Raw genomic sequence first — 13,865 nt, 5'->3', positions numbered from 1 at the left:
AACTTCCCCCAGAACTGAGCATGTGGATGAGTTGAGGTTGGCTCTCCACTCCAGAGGTGGAGAAGCAGCCCATGGGCCTCATTCCTTTCTGAATAAACTTTTGGAGGCAACATGGCAGCGGTTGGCAAGGCCAGGGGGAAAAGAGGGCGGAGCAATGAATGTAAATTTTACCTTTGCACAGGAGGTTAGTTTCTACGGACACAAACACCCCTCTCCACCCTCCATCATGGCAAACGAGAAGCATTATCAGGGCACATTCTAGCCAGGCAAAAGGGAGATGTACCTGGCCACAGAGCCCCAAGTGCTTTTGTGTCGGCTCTAGGGAGAACATGCGCTCTGCACAGCAGCCCCACAGCGCCTCCATCTCTTTTGGGTGGTCCGCAAACGCCTGGCTCGCCCACACCAGCTGCTTCAGCTTCTCCTGAGGGCAGGAAGGCAAAAATGAAAGGATTACCAGTGGCATGCCAGCAGAGCCTCACTCAACCTTGAGCCCCCAGAATACAACTCCCATTATCCCTGGCCACTGGTCCTCCTAGCTAGGGATGATGGGAGTTGTAGTCCAACAACCTCTGGGGTACCAAGGGTGAGAAAGGCCGATATGGAGCCTCAACCTACCCGTAGGAGAGACTCCGCCCCCTCCGCAACCTCTCAGCCAGTGAGACGAAAGGAGCATTCCAATTGGCTGGAAAAGATAAGTGGCCCCTCCCCCTCCCAGATGTCCTATTTGCACCGCCAGCGTTCGAAACTCCCATTGTTCTGAGCGCGTTTTGCTACATGGAATTTCATTAATCCAAGCAGTTTTTGAGCTCTGTACTCACCTTCGGAAGGTTGGGCACAAATTTGGTGTCCCCGAAAGATTTATAGTTGCCCATGTTGGCATAGAAGGCGGCAGCGTAAACCAGGAAGGCCTGCAAGCAGCAACAGTCATGAGAGCCTATCCCTCCCCCATAACCATATTTTTAAAAATCCCACCCCTCAAAAAAAATATCATTATTATTTTTACAAACTTGTAATTGGGAAGCTACAAAACCAGAGAGACCACCTGCAGGCAAATTAGCCCAGTTCTAGAAACTCCCCACTAAACCGATTTTATCTCGCCTTTCGGCTCTCCAGATGTTGTTAAAAACCTGCTCCAAGAGTGGGAATCGTTTTTCAGCCTGAGGGCCACCTTCCCTTCTGGGCAACCTTTTGGGAGCCACATGCCATTGGTAGGCAGAGTCATGGACAAAAGTGGGTGGAGCAATGAATGTGAATTTTTACCTTTCCACAGCAGCCCACTTTCTTCTTTTTTAAAAAAATGCAAAAATATGTAATTACATCTGCAATAGATGTACCAATTTGGCTGCGTATGGACATATAGCACTTACACTCAATGAAACAGTCCCTATTTTAACTTGTAGACTGAGGCATGACAGAATGAATGCCAAAGTGGTCACAAATAGTGGTGTTAAATTCTCGAGAATACCGTATTTTTTTGCTCCATAAGACGCACCTGACCAAAAGACGCACCTAATTTTTAGAGGAGGAAAGGGGGAAAGCCCTGGGTTTTTTGGGATCAGCTCAAAGTTGTGCAGCTTCTTTTGCAAATGGGAAAAGCCCCCTTTTTTGAGCATCAGTTCACAGTTGTGCAGTTTTTTTGCAAATAATAATAATATAATAATTTATTATTTATACCCCGCCCATCTGGCTGAGTCTCCCCAGCCACTCTGGGCAGCTCCCAATCGAATATTAAAACAATACAGCATTAAATATTAAAAGCTTCCCTAAACAGGGCTGCCTTCTGATATCTTTTAAAATTAAGATAGCTGCTTATTTCCTTGACATCTGATGGAAGGGTGTTCCACAGGGCGGGTGCTGCTACCGAGAAGGCTTTCTGTCTGGTTCCCTGTAACATCACTTCTCGCAATGAGGGAACCGCCAGAAGGCCAAAGGGGGAAAGCTCCATTTTTGAGGATCAGCTCACAGTTGTTGAGCTTACCTTGCAAAGGGGGAAAAATCCTGTTTATATGGGTTCAACTCACAGTTCTGTAGTTTCTTTAGGAAAGGAAAGGTAGCCATTTATACAGTTTCCAGACAGATAATCTAATCAGCCAGTCACATGTCGCTGGGGAAACACAACAATGGAGGCCTGGGCAAGGGGCCACGTCTCTTATCTCCCTCCCCAATCTCTTGCAATCAGCTGCTGAGCGGGTTCCTTTAAACACCCTCCTTCCCTCTTGTTAGCCTTTAGCTCTTTCTAAAAAACAACAACAAGCACGATCTGCTTTTCGCCCCTGGGCAATTCGGCTCCAGGGACCATGCATTAACTCCATAAGGCACACAGACATTTCCTCTTACTTTTTAGGAGGAAAAAAGTACGTCTTATGGAGCGAAAAATATGGTAATCTTTTGGAGAATATTCTCCAAAAGATTATTCTCGAGAATTTAACATCACGAGTCACAAATACAGGATGATGTACAATAACATAGAGTAGGCCAGATTATAGACATTCACTCATATGCCCCTCTCTATCCTACATCCCAGTGAGCAAGAGGCATTATCAGAGTGGAAGAGCATACTCCACTCTAGAAAAAACCCTCAAGGAGGATGTGAAACAAGGCCAACGAGGGGAGCAGCCTGGGAAGAGTCGCAGGGGCCAGACGAAAAGGCCTAGAGGGCTGGATTTGGCCCTCAGGCCTGAAGATCCTGCTCTCCTTCCAGTTTAGGGCCATGCCTGAGCTGGCCATCATGATTTGTTTTCCCATCAAAAAGTCCTGAGAACTTTGGGGTGTAAATTCCTGTACTATGTTCTCCCACCCTCATGTCACCATTTCCCCCCTAAACTAAAAAGCACAAGTTTCATGTGCTTCATTCATAGGAATGGTTCTCCATCCAGCCCACTCCAGGCTTTTTACAACATCTCTCTTCAGAGAAGGCCAGCAGAATGTTCCAAACACAACAGACACAATCCGTTCAGATGCTCACAACGTGGCTTGCTAAATCTAGATAGGCAGGAGTCTTTGACGTAGGGTCCTTCGCTCCTCCCTTTGGGTGAGCCGCAACCAAAGCAGGAAGCCTCTAACTAACCACAATTTCCTGCGCCATCCGACTCAAGAAACCATGACACTGCGTAACCAGCCAGAAAGCTAAACCAACTTCTAACCAAGGCTTGTTCCGAAGCCGGCAACCATAGTTTCTTGGTTCGTACAAAACGGAGAGCTACGATGGATGCTTCCTGCTTTAACTGCAGCTCAAAGGAAGAGCAAAGAAAGGGGGCTGAGGACGAGGGTGAGGGGCTTGTGCAGCTCTTGGCTCAGTAAGTGTGATCACCCAAACAGAGTTGAGTAGCCAGAATGTGGAAGAGAACCGGATGGGCAAATCTCGCAGGACACATGCTGTCTTCTAGTACCTGATGCTCCTCGTCTGAGAGGCCGAGCGAGTGCGCCACCTCGCCTAACCGAGTCGGGTCCTGGGACCGGAAGAGCCGTGAGAGAAGGGCATAGATGGCAGGCGCCTCTGGGGAGGTCTGCTGCAGCACCACCAGCCCCCCGTACCAACAGGCCCGCGACAGGTAGTGAGCGTACAGCTTTTCCTCCAAAGATAAGAGGTGGAAGGCTTCGGTGCAGTCCAACATTGCAACGCCAATATCGTTGGGCAGAACATACTGGGGATCCACCATCCTGCCAAACTGGGGAGAGAGAGAAAGAGAGAGAGAGAGAGAGAGAGAGAGAGAGAGAGCGCCATCAATACAGAACTAACCGTTCGGTGCTAACGAACGAACTTGAAGTTGCATTGAGGACATCAAACCTAAAGCAGGCAGAATTAATGAATGTAATTTATTATAAATAAATACTACTAATAATAATATGTAACACTATAGAGTTGGAAGGGGTCCCGGGGGGTCATTTAGCCCAACCCCCTTCAATGCAGGAATCTCAACTAGATCATCCATGACAGATGCCCATCCAACCCCTGCTTAAAAACCTCCAGTGAAGAGGTAAAGGTAAAAGGTAAAGGACCCCTGGGTGGCTAAGTCCAGTCAAAGGCGACTATGGGGTTGCGGCGCTCATCTCGCTTTCAGGTTGAGGGAGCTCGCGTTTGTCCACAAGACGGCTTTCCGGGTCATGTGGCCAGCATGACTAAACAGCTTCTGGCACAACAGAAACACCGTGACGGAAACCAGGGAGCACAGAAACACCGTTTACCTTCCCGCCACAGTGGTACCAATTTATCTACTTGCACTGGCATGCTTTTGAACTGCTAGGTTGGCAGGAGCTGGGACAGAGCAACGGGAGCTCACCCGGTCGCGAGGGTTTGAACTGCCGACCTTCCAATCAGCAAGCCCAAGAAGCTCAGTGGTTTAGACCACAGCACCACCACTTTTCGGAATCTCCTTTGATCTGAAGCCGTTGGTTCAGATCCCACCGTCCAGAGCAGGAGAAAACAAGCTTGCTCCATCTTCCATGTGACAGCCCTTGAGGTATGTGAAGATGGCTATCGTATCATCTCTCAGTCTCCTCTTTTCCAGGCTAAACATACCCAGCTCCTTCAACCGTTCCAAATAAGGCTTGGTTTCCAGACCCTCGATCACCTTGGTTGCCCTCCTCTGCACACATTCCAGCTTGTCAACATACTGTGGGGCCCAGAACTGGATACGGTATTCTAGTAATTGCTATTACTGTATAACAATGCAGCATTTTATCATGTGTTGGGTTTTCTATTGCAAGCAGCTTTGGTTATTATCTTAATAGAAAAGTGGGGTGTAATTAAACCAAAACTAAGTCTCCAAACAGGGACCCAGGTGGCGCTGTGGGCTAAACCACTGAGCCTAGGGCTTGCTGATCAGAAGGTCGGCGGTTCGAATCCCTGTGACGGGGTGAGCTCCCGTTGCTTGGTCCCAGCTCCTGCCAACCTAGCAGTTCAAAAGCACATCAAAATGCAAGTAGATAAATAGGAACCGCTATAGCGGGAAGGTAAACGGCGTTTCCATGTGCTGCTCTGGTTTGCCAGAATCGGCTTTGTCATGCTGGCCACATGACCTGGAAGCTAGACGCCGGCTCCCTCGGCCAATAATGCGAGATGAGCGCGCAACCCCAGAGTCGGTCACGACTGGACCTAATGGTCAGGGATCCCTTTACCTTTAAGTCTCCAAACAGAAGCATGCATTTAGGATGAATGTGATCCTGTGTTTCGTACAGAACCCAGAAAGGGGCAAGAAATCATTTATGCATTCACTTTATTAGACTTCTTACCCACTGCTCACCACAAGATCCTGGGATGGGTTACAGCAATAAATAACCATAAAACAATTGTAGCTTGAATGTGATCTACCAAAGCCCATCCCCCGAGAGCAAACTCACCCAAGGAAGCTACGGTAGAAGGAATTCAAATCCAAGCAGCTGCTCCAAGGCCACTGCTGGCCAACCTGCCGGTAGATTTTTTTTTCTTAAGTTGGGCTAATAGGAGGCTGGGATCAAAGCAAAGAGGGTGCAGCTGGGGCTGTCTGTTCTGATAGGAAGGCAGAAAAAAATTGCTTCTTTAAGCCTTACTGCAAAGGCAAGTTCTCCAAATTGAGAGACCGACTTTATTTATCCCAGTAAGCCACTGTGCAGAATATTTTTTCCTTAAAGTCCTCCAGAGAATCAGAATCCTGCTCCACAGTAGCTCAGAGCAGGGCTTCCCGTGTGTCTTCTGCCCCTGTCCTGTGGAACAGCATTCCTGAGAAGGTACAGCAGCCACTCACGATCTGCACTTTGAGCTGCACTTTTCCAGAAATGACAGAATACATTTTTGTTTCAGCCAGCTTTTGCGGAAAAGGTCTCCAGCCTTAGGTGTTCATTTCACATTGTTTATAAGCCTATTTTCAGGGTTTTTTTTGTTTTTGGTACTGCTCTTTTGGCCTATTTGTCCATTCAGCCCAGTATAGTCTACTTTGACTGGCAGCGGCTCTTCAGCAGAGGAAAGTCTATACCCATCACCTTCAAGTGAATCCTTTTAGCTGGAGACGCCAAGGACTGAAGTGGAGATCTTCTGCATGCAAAGCAGGTGCTCTGCCACCGAGCAATGGACCCCACCACAGAGCAGAAGAGACTGGCTTATACCTATTCATCTAGCCCAGGCATCCCCAAACTTCGGCCCTCCAGATGTTTTGGACTACAATTCCCATCTTCCCCGACCACTGGTCCTGTTAGCTAGGGATCATGGGAGTTGTAGGCCAAAACATCTGGAGGGCTGCAGTTTGGGTATGCCTGATCTAGCCCAATATTGTCACCTCTAACTGGGCTATCGGGGGGGGGAGGGGAGGGGGGAGAGAGAGAAGGGCCCTTTCTCAATTGTACGTCTCGGATTTCGGCCTCTCTTTAGTTCTAACCCTGCTTGCCCAATGGTAAAATAACATGCTCTGCATGCAAAAGGATGTTCCAGGTTCAGATCACAGCCTCTCCCAAGAAGGGTTGGGGGGGGGGACCTTGTCTGTAAGCTCTGGACAGCTGTTGCCAGTCAGTCTAAACTAGGGATGGGAGAACCTCAGGACTGGGTGGGACACTTTATCTAGACCAGGCATCCCCAATCTGCGGCCCTCCAGATGTTTTGGCCTACAACTCCCATGATCCCTAGCTAACAGGACCAGTGGTCGGGAAAGATGGGAATTGTAGTCCAAAACATCTGGAGGGCCAAAGTGTGGGGATGCCTGAGCTAGACCTCTCCAGGTCACTCTCTCTCTGAGCGCCTTTGCCTGGCAGGGAACATGTCAGCTTCCTCACTCTCAGAGTTGCCCTTAAATTGTTATTATGATTGTTGGTATAAAATTAATAAAAATTTCTTTAAAAAGAAAAATGAAAAAGAAAAACTCAGCAAGGGGGAGGGGGGCAAAAACAAGAATGAGTTGTCTCTGCCCATCAATTTGGCAAAGTTGGTTCCATTTGTCATTAACTCCAGCGCCCCCTAGTGTTGGTATCCCCAGCTCCCACCCAATGGGCACCAGACACCATCAGCTGCTCCTCCAGCTCTGGGTGCTTTTCAAAAGAATCATCAAAGATAACCCACCTTGTGTCCATGGGGGCAATAAGGGTGTGCTGGGGTGGGCTTAGAGCCTTTACAGGCACCAGGGGAAATCCTCAAGGACACCATGCTGGAGACCAATACGTTAGAACACAAGGATGTTCCCCCCCACCCAACAAATCATAGGATAATGCTTCTTGCTTAGGTGGAAGGAGGATGGAAGTGTGTGCCTGTGTGTCCAGAGACTTCTGACTATTCCACTGCTGGAATATAAGCTTAAGAGACACAGGAGCTGATAATGCCAAGGTTGCAGGTTCGATCCCCGTAAGGGACAGCTGCATATTCCTGCATTATAGGACTAGATGACTATCAGGGTTTCCTTCCACCTCGACAAATTCTTTGATTACATATGTCCGTTCCTCCTCTGCCCACTTTTGCATTCAGCCCCACCCACCACTCCCATGTGGCCCCTGGAAGGCTCCCTAAGGAGGGAATGTAGCCCTCAGGCTGGAAAAACATCAACAACTCACTGAGCTAGATGACTTGGTCCAAGGCAGCTTCCGATAGGATTGAATCTGGAGCCTTCTGCAAGCAATGCACGTGCTCTGCTAGTGCACATACGGGCCCTGCCTGCCTCCGCCCAGCCCCCAGTTTAGCATGCAGCAGTTTCATGTGTTCATGAGAACCTCTGCAATCAGATCTCATCACCCAGTCTTCAAACTGGACCTTTTTCCACCACTGACAAGGCAGATACATCTACCCACCAATTCACAATTACATGCAAACCTCAATCCTGGAAGCTCATTCATATTGCCACTGACCCACAGCCTCCCTCCTCCCAGCTTATAGTCAGTCCCTGCCACCACCCTTCTGTAACACAAGCAGCTCACCTCCAACTTCCTGACACGCCCCCTTCTTTCATCCATTCATAGCTTCAAACATGGGGAAACGCCCCCTGCGATACAGGCAGCCAATCCCCGAGCCTCCCTGGGAAGAACTGATGTCTAGTTGCTGGGAAACTAAGGCCCGCCCCTAAGTCCTTTCCCCACATCAGTGATTGGCCCAGATTTAAAAATAAACAACTGTAGCCCCATTGTCCCTCCCCTAAAGTCCACAATATTATCACCTCTTAAGTCACTCAACTTATGTTTTTCAAACAAGTGTTTCTAGCCAATCCGAGTCTTTGGGACAGGTAAGAAGGATGCACAAAATCTACCACTCTGAATAAAAAGGAGTTTTTTTAAGAACCTCAAGCAAAGATAGTCAACATGGTGATGTTCAGACTGTAAGCATAAATCGCATTTGCAAGGTCTAAAGCAGGGGTAGGTAACCTAAGGTGTGGCCCAATCGCCTTCTCAATCCGGCCCGCAGACAGTCTGGGAACCAGCGTGTTTTCACATGAGTAGAATGTGTGCTTTTATTTAAAACTAGTGTCATTCAGCCCATTCAGTAAACGGGCGCTAGCCGGGGGGGGGGCGGCAAGGCATGGGAGGGGAGGGGCCACAAAGTGGGAACGTGGGTGGGGCTACGGAGAACGATGATGGTGATGACGTAAGAATAAAAATGAAAATAATATAATTTCTCCTCGCAGCGCCTGGCTCTCCATCTAGATCCCAGCCCAGCCTCCTCCTCCTCCTGCCTGCGCCTTCCTCCTCGACAGGAAGCTGTCCTGGGGGTGACGAGCGGCCTTCTCCGCCGACAGAGGCGGCCTGGAGTGAGCGCTAAGGCGGCAGAGGCGGCTGGCAGGCCGCTCTCCCTTCTCCCTCTGCCGGGGCGTCAGGCTTGGGGCCTCCTCTTCTGTGGGTGCCAGCTAAGGATCGCGGCGGCATTGACGGCACGCCTGGCAGCCGTGGGACAAACATACAATGGAGCGCGGCCGCTGGCAACATCAGAGAGCGCCGCAGCGCCAGTGGCCCCGCCAGGAAGCCTGGGGCGGAAGCAGCCGTGTTCCCTCCCAGCTCGTGCCGAGCTCCGGCAGGAGCTGGGAGGGAGCGCGGCTGCCTCTGCCCCGGGCTTGCTGGCGGGGCCGCCGGTGCAGCGGCGCTCTCTGTTGTTGCCAGCGGCCGCGCCCCATTGTATGCTTGTCCTGCGGCCGCCAGGCGTGCCGCCGCCACAATCCTTAGCGATCCTTGGTGGGGGAAGCATGCAGTTGGTGGGAGGAGGAGGAAGAAGAGGACGACGGGGGAAGGATGGAGGATGGGGGGAGGGAGGGAGGACTCCAGTCCCCGAGGCTCCGTTCCCAACCAGGCCCCTTTGTAGGAAGCGGACGTCCCCCTCCACACGCTTCCGCGGCTTTCAGCGCTCTCTCTGCCCTCTCAGGAAAGGTAGCCCTGAGGGCTGGGAAGGGAGGGAGAAGCTCGAGCGGATCCGGCCGCTGCCACCATCTTGTCTGTCTCTCTCTCGCGCGCTCCAAGTGTCTCTGCATCCAATCCCTGTGTCCCTGGGGCACATGCGCATTAGCGCGAAAAACGGGACACACGGAATCTGGACGCAGAGAGACAGGGACTTGATTATATAGGATGCATCTCTGGGTTATTTGTGGGGCACAGGAATTCGTTCATTTTTTCCCCTCTACAAAATATAGTCCGGCCCACCACATGGTCTGAGGGACGATGGACCAGCCCACGGCTGAAAAAGGTTGCTGACCCCTGGTCAAAAGGTTGTTGTTATTAATAATGATGACAGTGCCTCTGGGAATGTGCAGAGTGCCCTTGAGAAATCACAGCCAGCTCCATAAACTATTTCGGGGCCCATCAGCTTCTCACAAAACGGCGAGCAAGCATAGAGTTAGCCCTCCACCCCGCAAATAAATCTGAGAACATGAGACCTAATGCAGGGGTAGGCAACCTAAGGCCCGTGGGCCGGATGCGGCCCAATCGCATTCTAAATCCGACCCGCGGATGTTCCAGTAATCAGCATGTTTCTACATGAGTAGAATGTGTGCTTTTATTTAAAATGCATCTCTGGGTTATTTGTGGGGCCTGCCTGGTGTTTCTACATGAGTAGAATGTGTGCTTTTATTTAAAGTGCATCTCTGGGTTATTTGTGGGGCATAGGAATTCGTTCATATTTTTCCTTCAAAATATAGCCTGGCCCACCACATGGTCTGAGGGTTGGTGGACTGGCCCACGGCTGAAAAAGGTTGCTGACCTCTGACCTAATGCCTTTAAGATGCTTTTGAACTCCGCCTTCCATTTTCCTGTCGTTGGGCATTCTGTTTGGGAGCTGATGGGAATTGGAGTCCAACGATTATGTGGAGATTGCCATGTTGGCTACCCCTGCCTCAAAGGCACAATATTTTTTTTTAATGCAACTTCTTTAGATGCATGAAGTGGACTCATAAGTACCACATAAGTACCACTCATAAGTACCACAGGGGTTTGGGTATGTGTCAAACAGTGGTGCCACAGAGAAATGCAGAAAGCCCAGGAATGGAATCCAACTGAATTGGAGCCAGTTCTGGTCACATCTTGCACCAGGCTCCACCGCCATGAAGGACCCCGAGCACAGCCTGGAACTTTTGGTGCCTCTGCAAGACTCCATCTCGGAGGACCACTTGCTCACCAGCCCCACCGGATCTCCTGGTTCCTCCCCACCAGGCTGTGCCCTCTCACACTGGGCCCTCGCAAGCTCCTCTCCACCCTAGCGTGAACCTCCAAAGACCATGGAACTCTACCCCACACAGAGCAATCCTATTTCAATATCTGCCCCTGCCGTTAGAAAAAAGAGGAAGGGGAAATGGGCTGGGCTGGCTAGCTACTTTCTTTGTCGCCTTGAGAGCGGGCACCCGCCCTGCACCAAGTCGTGCCCTCTAGCTTAGCATTTGCAGAGACTGGCAGTGTTAGAAACTCAGACATCTAAGCTAGGCACCAAATGGTTTCTTAAGGCAAGGTTACAGTCGCCAAAATGGAATGTCTTGGGCAAGACGGCTCTAAAGTCTTATTTTTCAAAGGATGAACTGGCTGTGATTGATTATCAGTTAAACATCTGGCTAGTTCAGATGACAACCTTGAGCTAGGTTAAGAGCTCTGAGAACTTAAAGAAGAAAAGTCACTTGATTCAGGGACAATCCACACACACACACATGCTAATTCCTACCTCTTTTTCTGGAGGACACTGAACTGGCAAAGGCTAATCTACTGTTTCCTGTCCTTGGGGAACTAGAGGTGCTGGGAAGATGCAGCCAGGACCTAAAATCATAGAATCGTAGAGTTGGAAGGGACCACCAGGGTCATCTAGTCCAACCCCCTGCAATGCCCAATGTGGGGCTCGAACCAACAACCCAGGCACTACCACAGGGTTTCCCAAACTTGGGTCTCCAGTTGCTTGTGGGCTACAATTCCCATCATCCCTGACCACTGGTTCTGCTAGCTAGGGATGATTTTATTTTTTTTATTGAATTTATATACCGCCTTATACCCAGAGGTTGGGAGCCCAACAACAACTGAGCTATCGTTAGCAATGCAAAGAGTGAGCTCTTTCACAAAGTGGCAACCCCTCCCAAAGACTCATGAACTTTTATTTACTTACAGTATTTCATAAAATTTATGCACTGCTTGGTTGTAGGGAAGAAAACCCTCAAAGCTGTTGAAGCTGCCTTATACTTGCTATGCCTTATATTAAGGCCTGGGGAACCTTTTCTAATGAGAGGATCACATTCCCTTCCACACAACCTTCTGAGGGCCATTTGCCAGAAGCAAAAATGGGCAAAGCAACAAATGCAATTTTTGCCTTTTCTGCAGCAAGCTAGTTTCTGCACATACTCAGACTGCCCCCCCCCTGAAACACCCCCACACACACACACATTCACCAACTGTGCAAGGAAGCAGCATTACCAAAGCTGGATCAGCCTTTAGTTGAGATTCCTGCATTGCAGGGAGTTGGACTAGATGTTCCTTAGGGTTTCTCCCAACTCTATGATCCTATGCAGCCACTGTGCAATCAGGCAAAAACACGTGTTATGTGTGTACATGTATGTGTGAATTAAAGCCAGTGAGAGGTGGAGCTTGGAGAGCTTCCAGTGCAGGACAGAGAGTCTGGACTGGCAATGGGCGCCAGGCCTGCGTTCCCCCACTCCAGCTGCTTTGTACCACCCGTCCCTGTCGCTCAGGCTTGCCTGCACCGACATGCAGCAGCTCTTCAGGCATAGGAAGCTGCCTTCTTCTTCCGGATCAGATCATCGGCTCCATCTAGGTCAGTACAGCCCGCACTGACCGGCAGCAGCACTGCAGGGTTTCGGGCGGGAACGCCGGGTACTGAACCAGCGACTTTCCGCATGCAAGGCGGATACTCCAGCACTCAGCCACGGCCGCTTCCTTTCAGGGGACGCCGCTTCCCCATCTCCTTGGAGCCAGGAAGGCGAGGAGGATGGGTGGGAGGGAAGCAGGGAGCGAATCGCAGAGTTGGAAGGACACCGAAGGGTCATCTAGTCCACCCCCCTGCGGCCAACCCTCCTGCTGTGTTCTGGGGCTGGGGGGCAAGAGGAAGTCATATGGAGAACCTGGACATATGGGATTGATTGGACCCACCGCGCCCCGCCGGCCCCAAGACCCTCCTTACCTGTTTCTTGCTCCCTCGTTGCTTCCAACTTCCTGCCCCGCCCCCTCCTCGCCCTCATTCATAGCTTCACTGTCAGACACGCCCCTCTGGTCCAGCCAGCCAATCCCAAGGTCCTCTCGGGGGGAAGACTGACGTCAACGTTGCTGGAAAAGCGGAGTCCCGCCTCTTGCTCTTCTCCTCTCCCAACGATTGGCTGCTACTTGCTTGTTCGTTTCTGCAGCGCTATGGCCTTGCCCTCTTTCCCCGCCCTTTTTGTTTTTCAAGCTGCACGCTTACCTGCGTGGAAAGTGAGCCTTGCTTAAGTCAGGTAGATTTTTTTGCTTGCATCCAAAAAGACATCGGAATGCGTGGTCATTCTCTTTCAGCTTTATCACCACCCTTGGCTGGTTGGTTTTTAATGGAGTTGCAGGAAGCTTACATCAAAACCTCTTCCATACGTTCTGTTTATTGTGCATTCGTGATTATTGCATAGCTGTCAAGTTTTCCCTTTTCTCGCGAGAAAGCCTATTCAGCGTAAGGGAATTTCCCTTAAAAAAAAGAGAGAACTTGACAGCTATGTTATTTGTTCTCGTGATGGTACCGGAGTGGTTTCGCGCCATCCCACTGTCGATGCTGTTTGTACCTGCAAAAGTATCAGGGCAGACGAACTGCTTCGTTTCCAGTCAGTACTTCCTCCTGAGACCCTTGAACTTTTCATACCACAAATGTTCTAAGGTGGGGTGCGCCCACGAGACTGTATGTCCTGCTTTTGTCACGCTATGGCTTAAGAATGTTCCTCTGGACGGCAATAACTAGGTAAGCATCACAATACAGCTAATAGTAGTGGATCCACCACTAATGACCTATTATTGCACCAATGACTTTTGCAGAAAACACCAGGCAAAGAAGAACCTTTCACGTCTTACTCCTTTTTTAACTGATGGAGCAATAGATACAGGAGCACATGCTTTTGCATGCAACTCTTACAGAGATGAGCAAAAGAGCTTGCTTACTCCCATTCTACTAAAAGATCTGGCAAGGGCTTTTGAAGGATGTTAGGCCAACTCACTGACTTAACAAAACAATAAAGAAAATAGTTGCTAGATTTCTCCTTTCTCTAGCAAAGAACCTATAAAGATATTTTAATTTAATTGCACCATACTAAACTAACTCTGTAGTTTAACTCAGTTTGTATTAGAAATTGTATGATTTTGATGCTTTAGCCAGGTCTGTGACTCTGTAACATTTGTTGTGGTGGCTTTTAAAGCCTGGGGTTATTGTGTGCTGCAAAGTATTTGCTGTACAGTACCACACTGTACCACTGCTTGGTCCCAGCTCCTGCCAACCT

At 49.8% G+C, this 13,865-nt stretch overlaps 1 protein-coding gene across 8 annotated transcripts in view; it reads right to left on the bottom strand.

The window, feature by feature from the left end:
* DPP3 (dipeptidyl peptidase 3) overlaps nucleotides 1-12,600 on the bottom strand; it is a 29,169-nt gene extending 16,569 nt beyond the window's left edge. Inside the window, exons 1-5 of one of the 8 annotated variants that reach the window (XM_035098652.2) lie at nucleotides 12,539-12,589; nucleotides 5,341-5,488; nucleotides 3,390-3,668; nucleotides 819-908; nucleotides 284-421 (exon numbers count right to left, since the gene is read on the bottom strand). In XM_035098652.2, the coding sequence (XP_034954543.1) occupies nucleotides 284-421; nucleotides 819-908; nucleotides 3,390-3,659 (498 nt within the window). In that variant the 5' untranslated portion in view covers nucleotides 3,660-3,668; nucleotides 5,341-5,488; nucleotides 12,539-12,589. Of the gene's footprint in view, nucleotides 1-283; nucleotides 422-818; nucleotides 909-3,389; nucleotides 3,669-5,340; nucleotides 6,091-7,509; nucleotides 8,336-11,077; nucleotides 11,170-11,814; nucleotides 12,508-12,538 lie in introns of those variants that run through there. The other 7 variants (XM_035098655.2, XM_035098653.2, XM_060269315.1 and 4 more) reach the window with 7 other exon arrangements.
* Nucleotides 12,601-13,865: the final 1,265 nt, after the last annotated feature.

This window comes from Zootoca vivipara, chromosome 17, assembly GCF_963506605.1.
Source record: "Zootoca vivipara chromosome 17, rZooViv1.1, whole genome shotgun sequence".
Classification (NCBI taxonomy): domain Eukaryota; kingdom Metazoa; phylum Chordata; class Lepidosauria; order Squamata; family Lacertidae; genus Zootoca; species Zootoca vivipara.
This window is presented reverse-complemented; position numbering and strand designations above follow the sequence as displayed.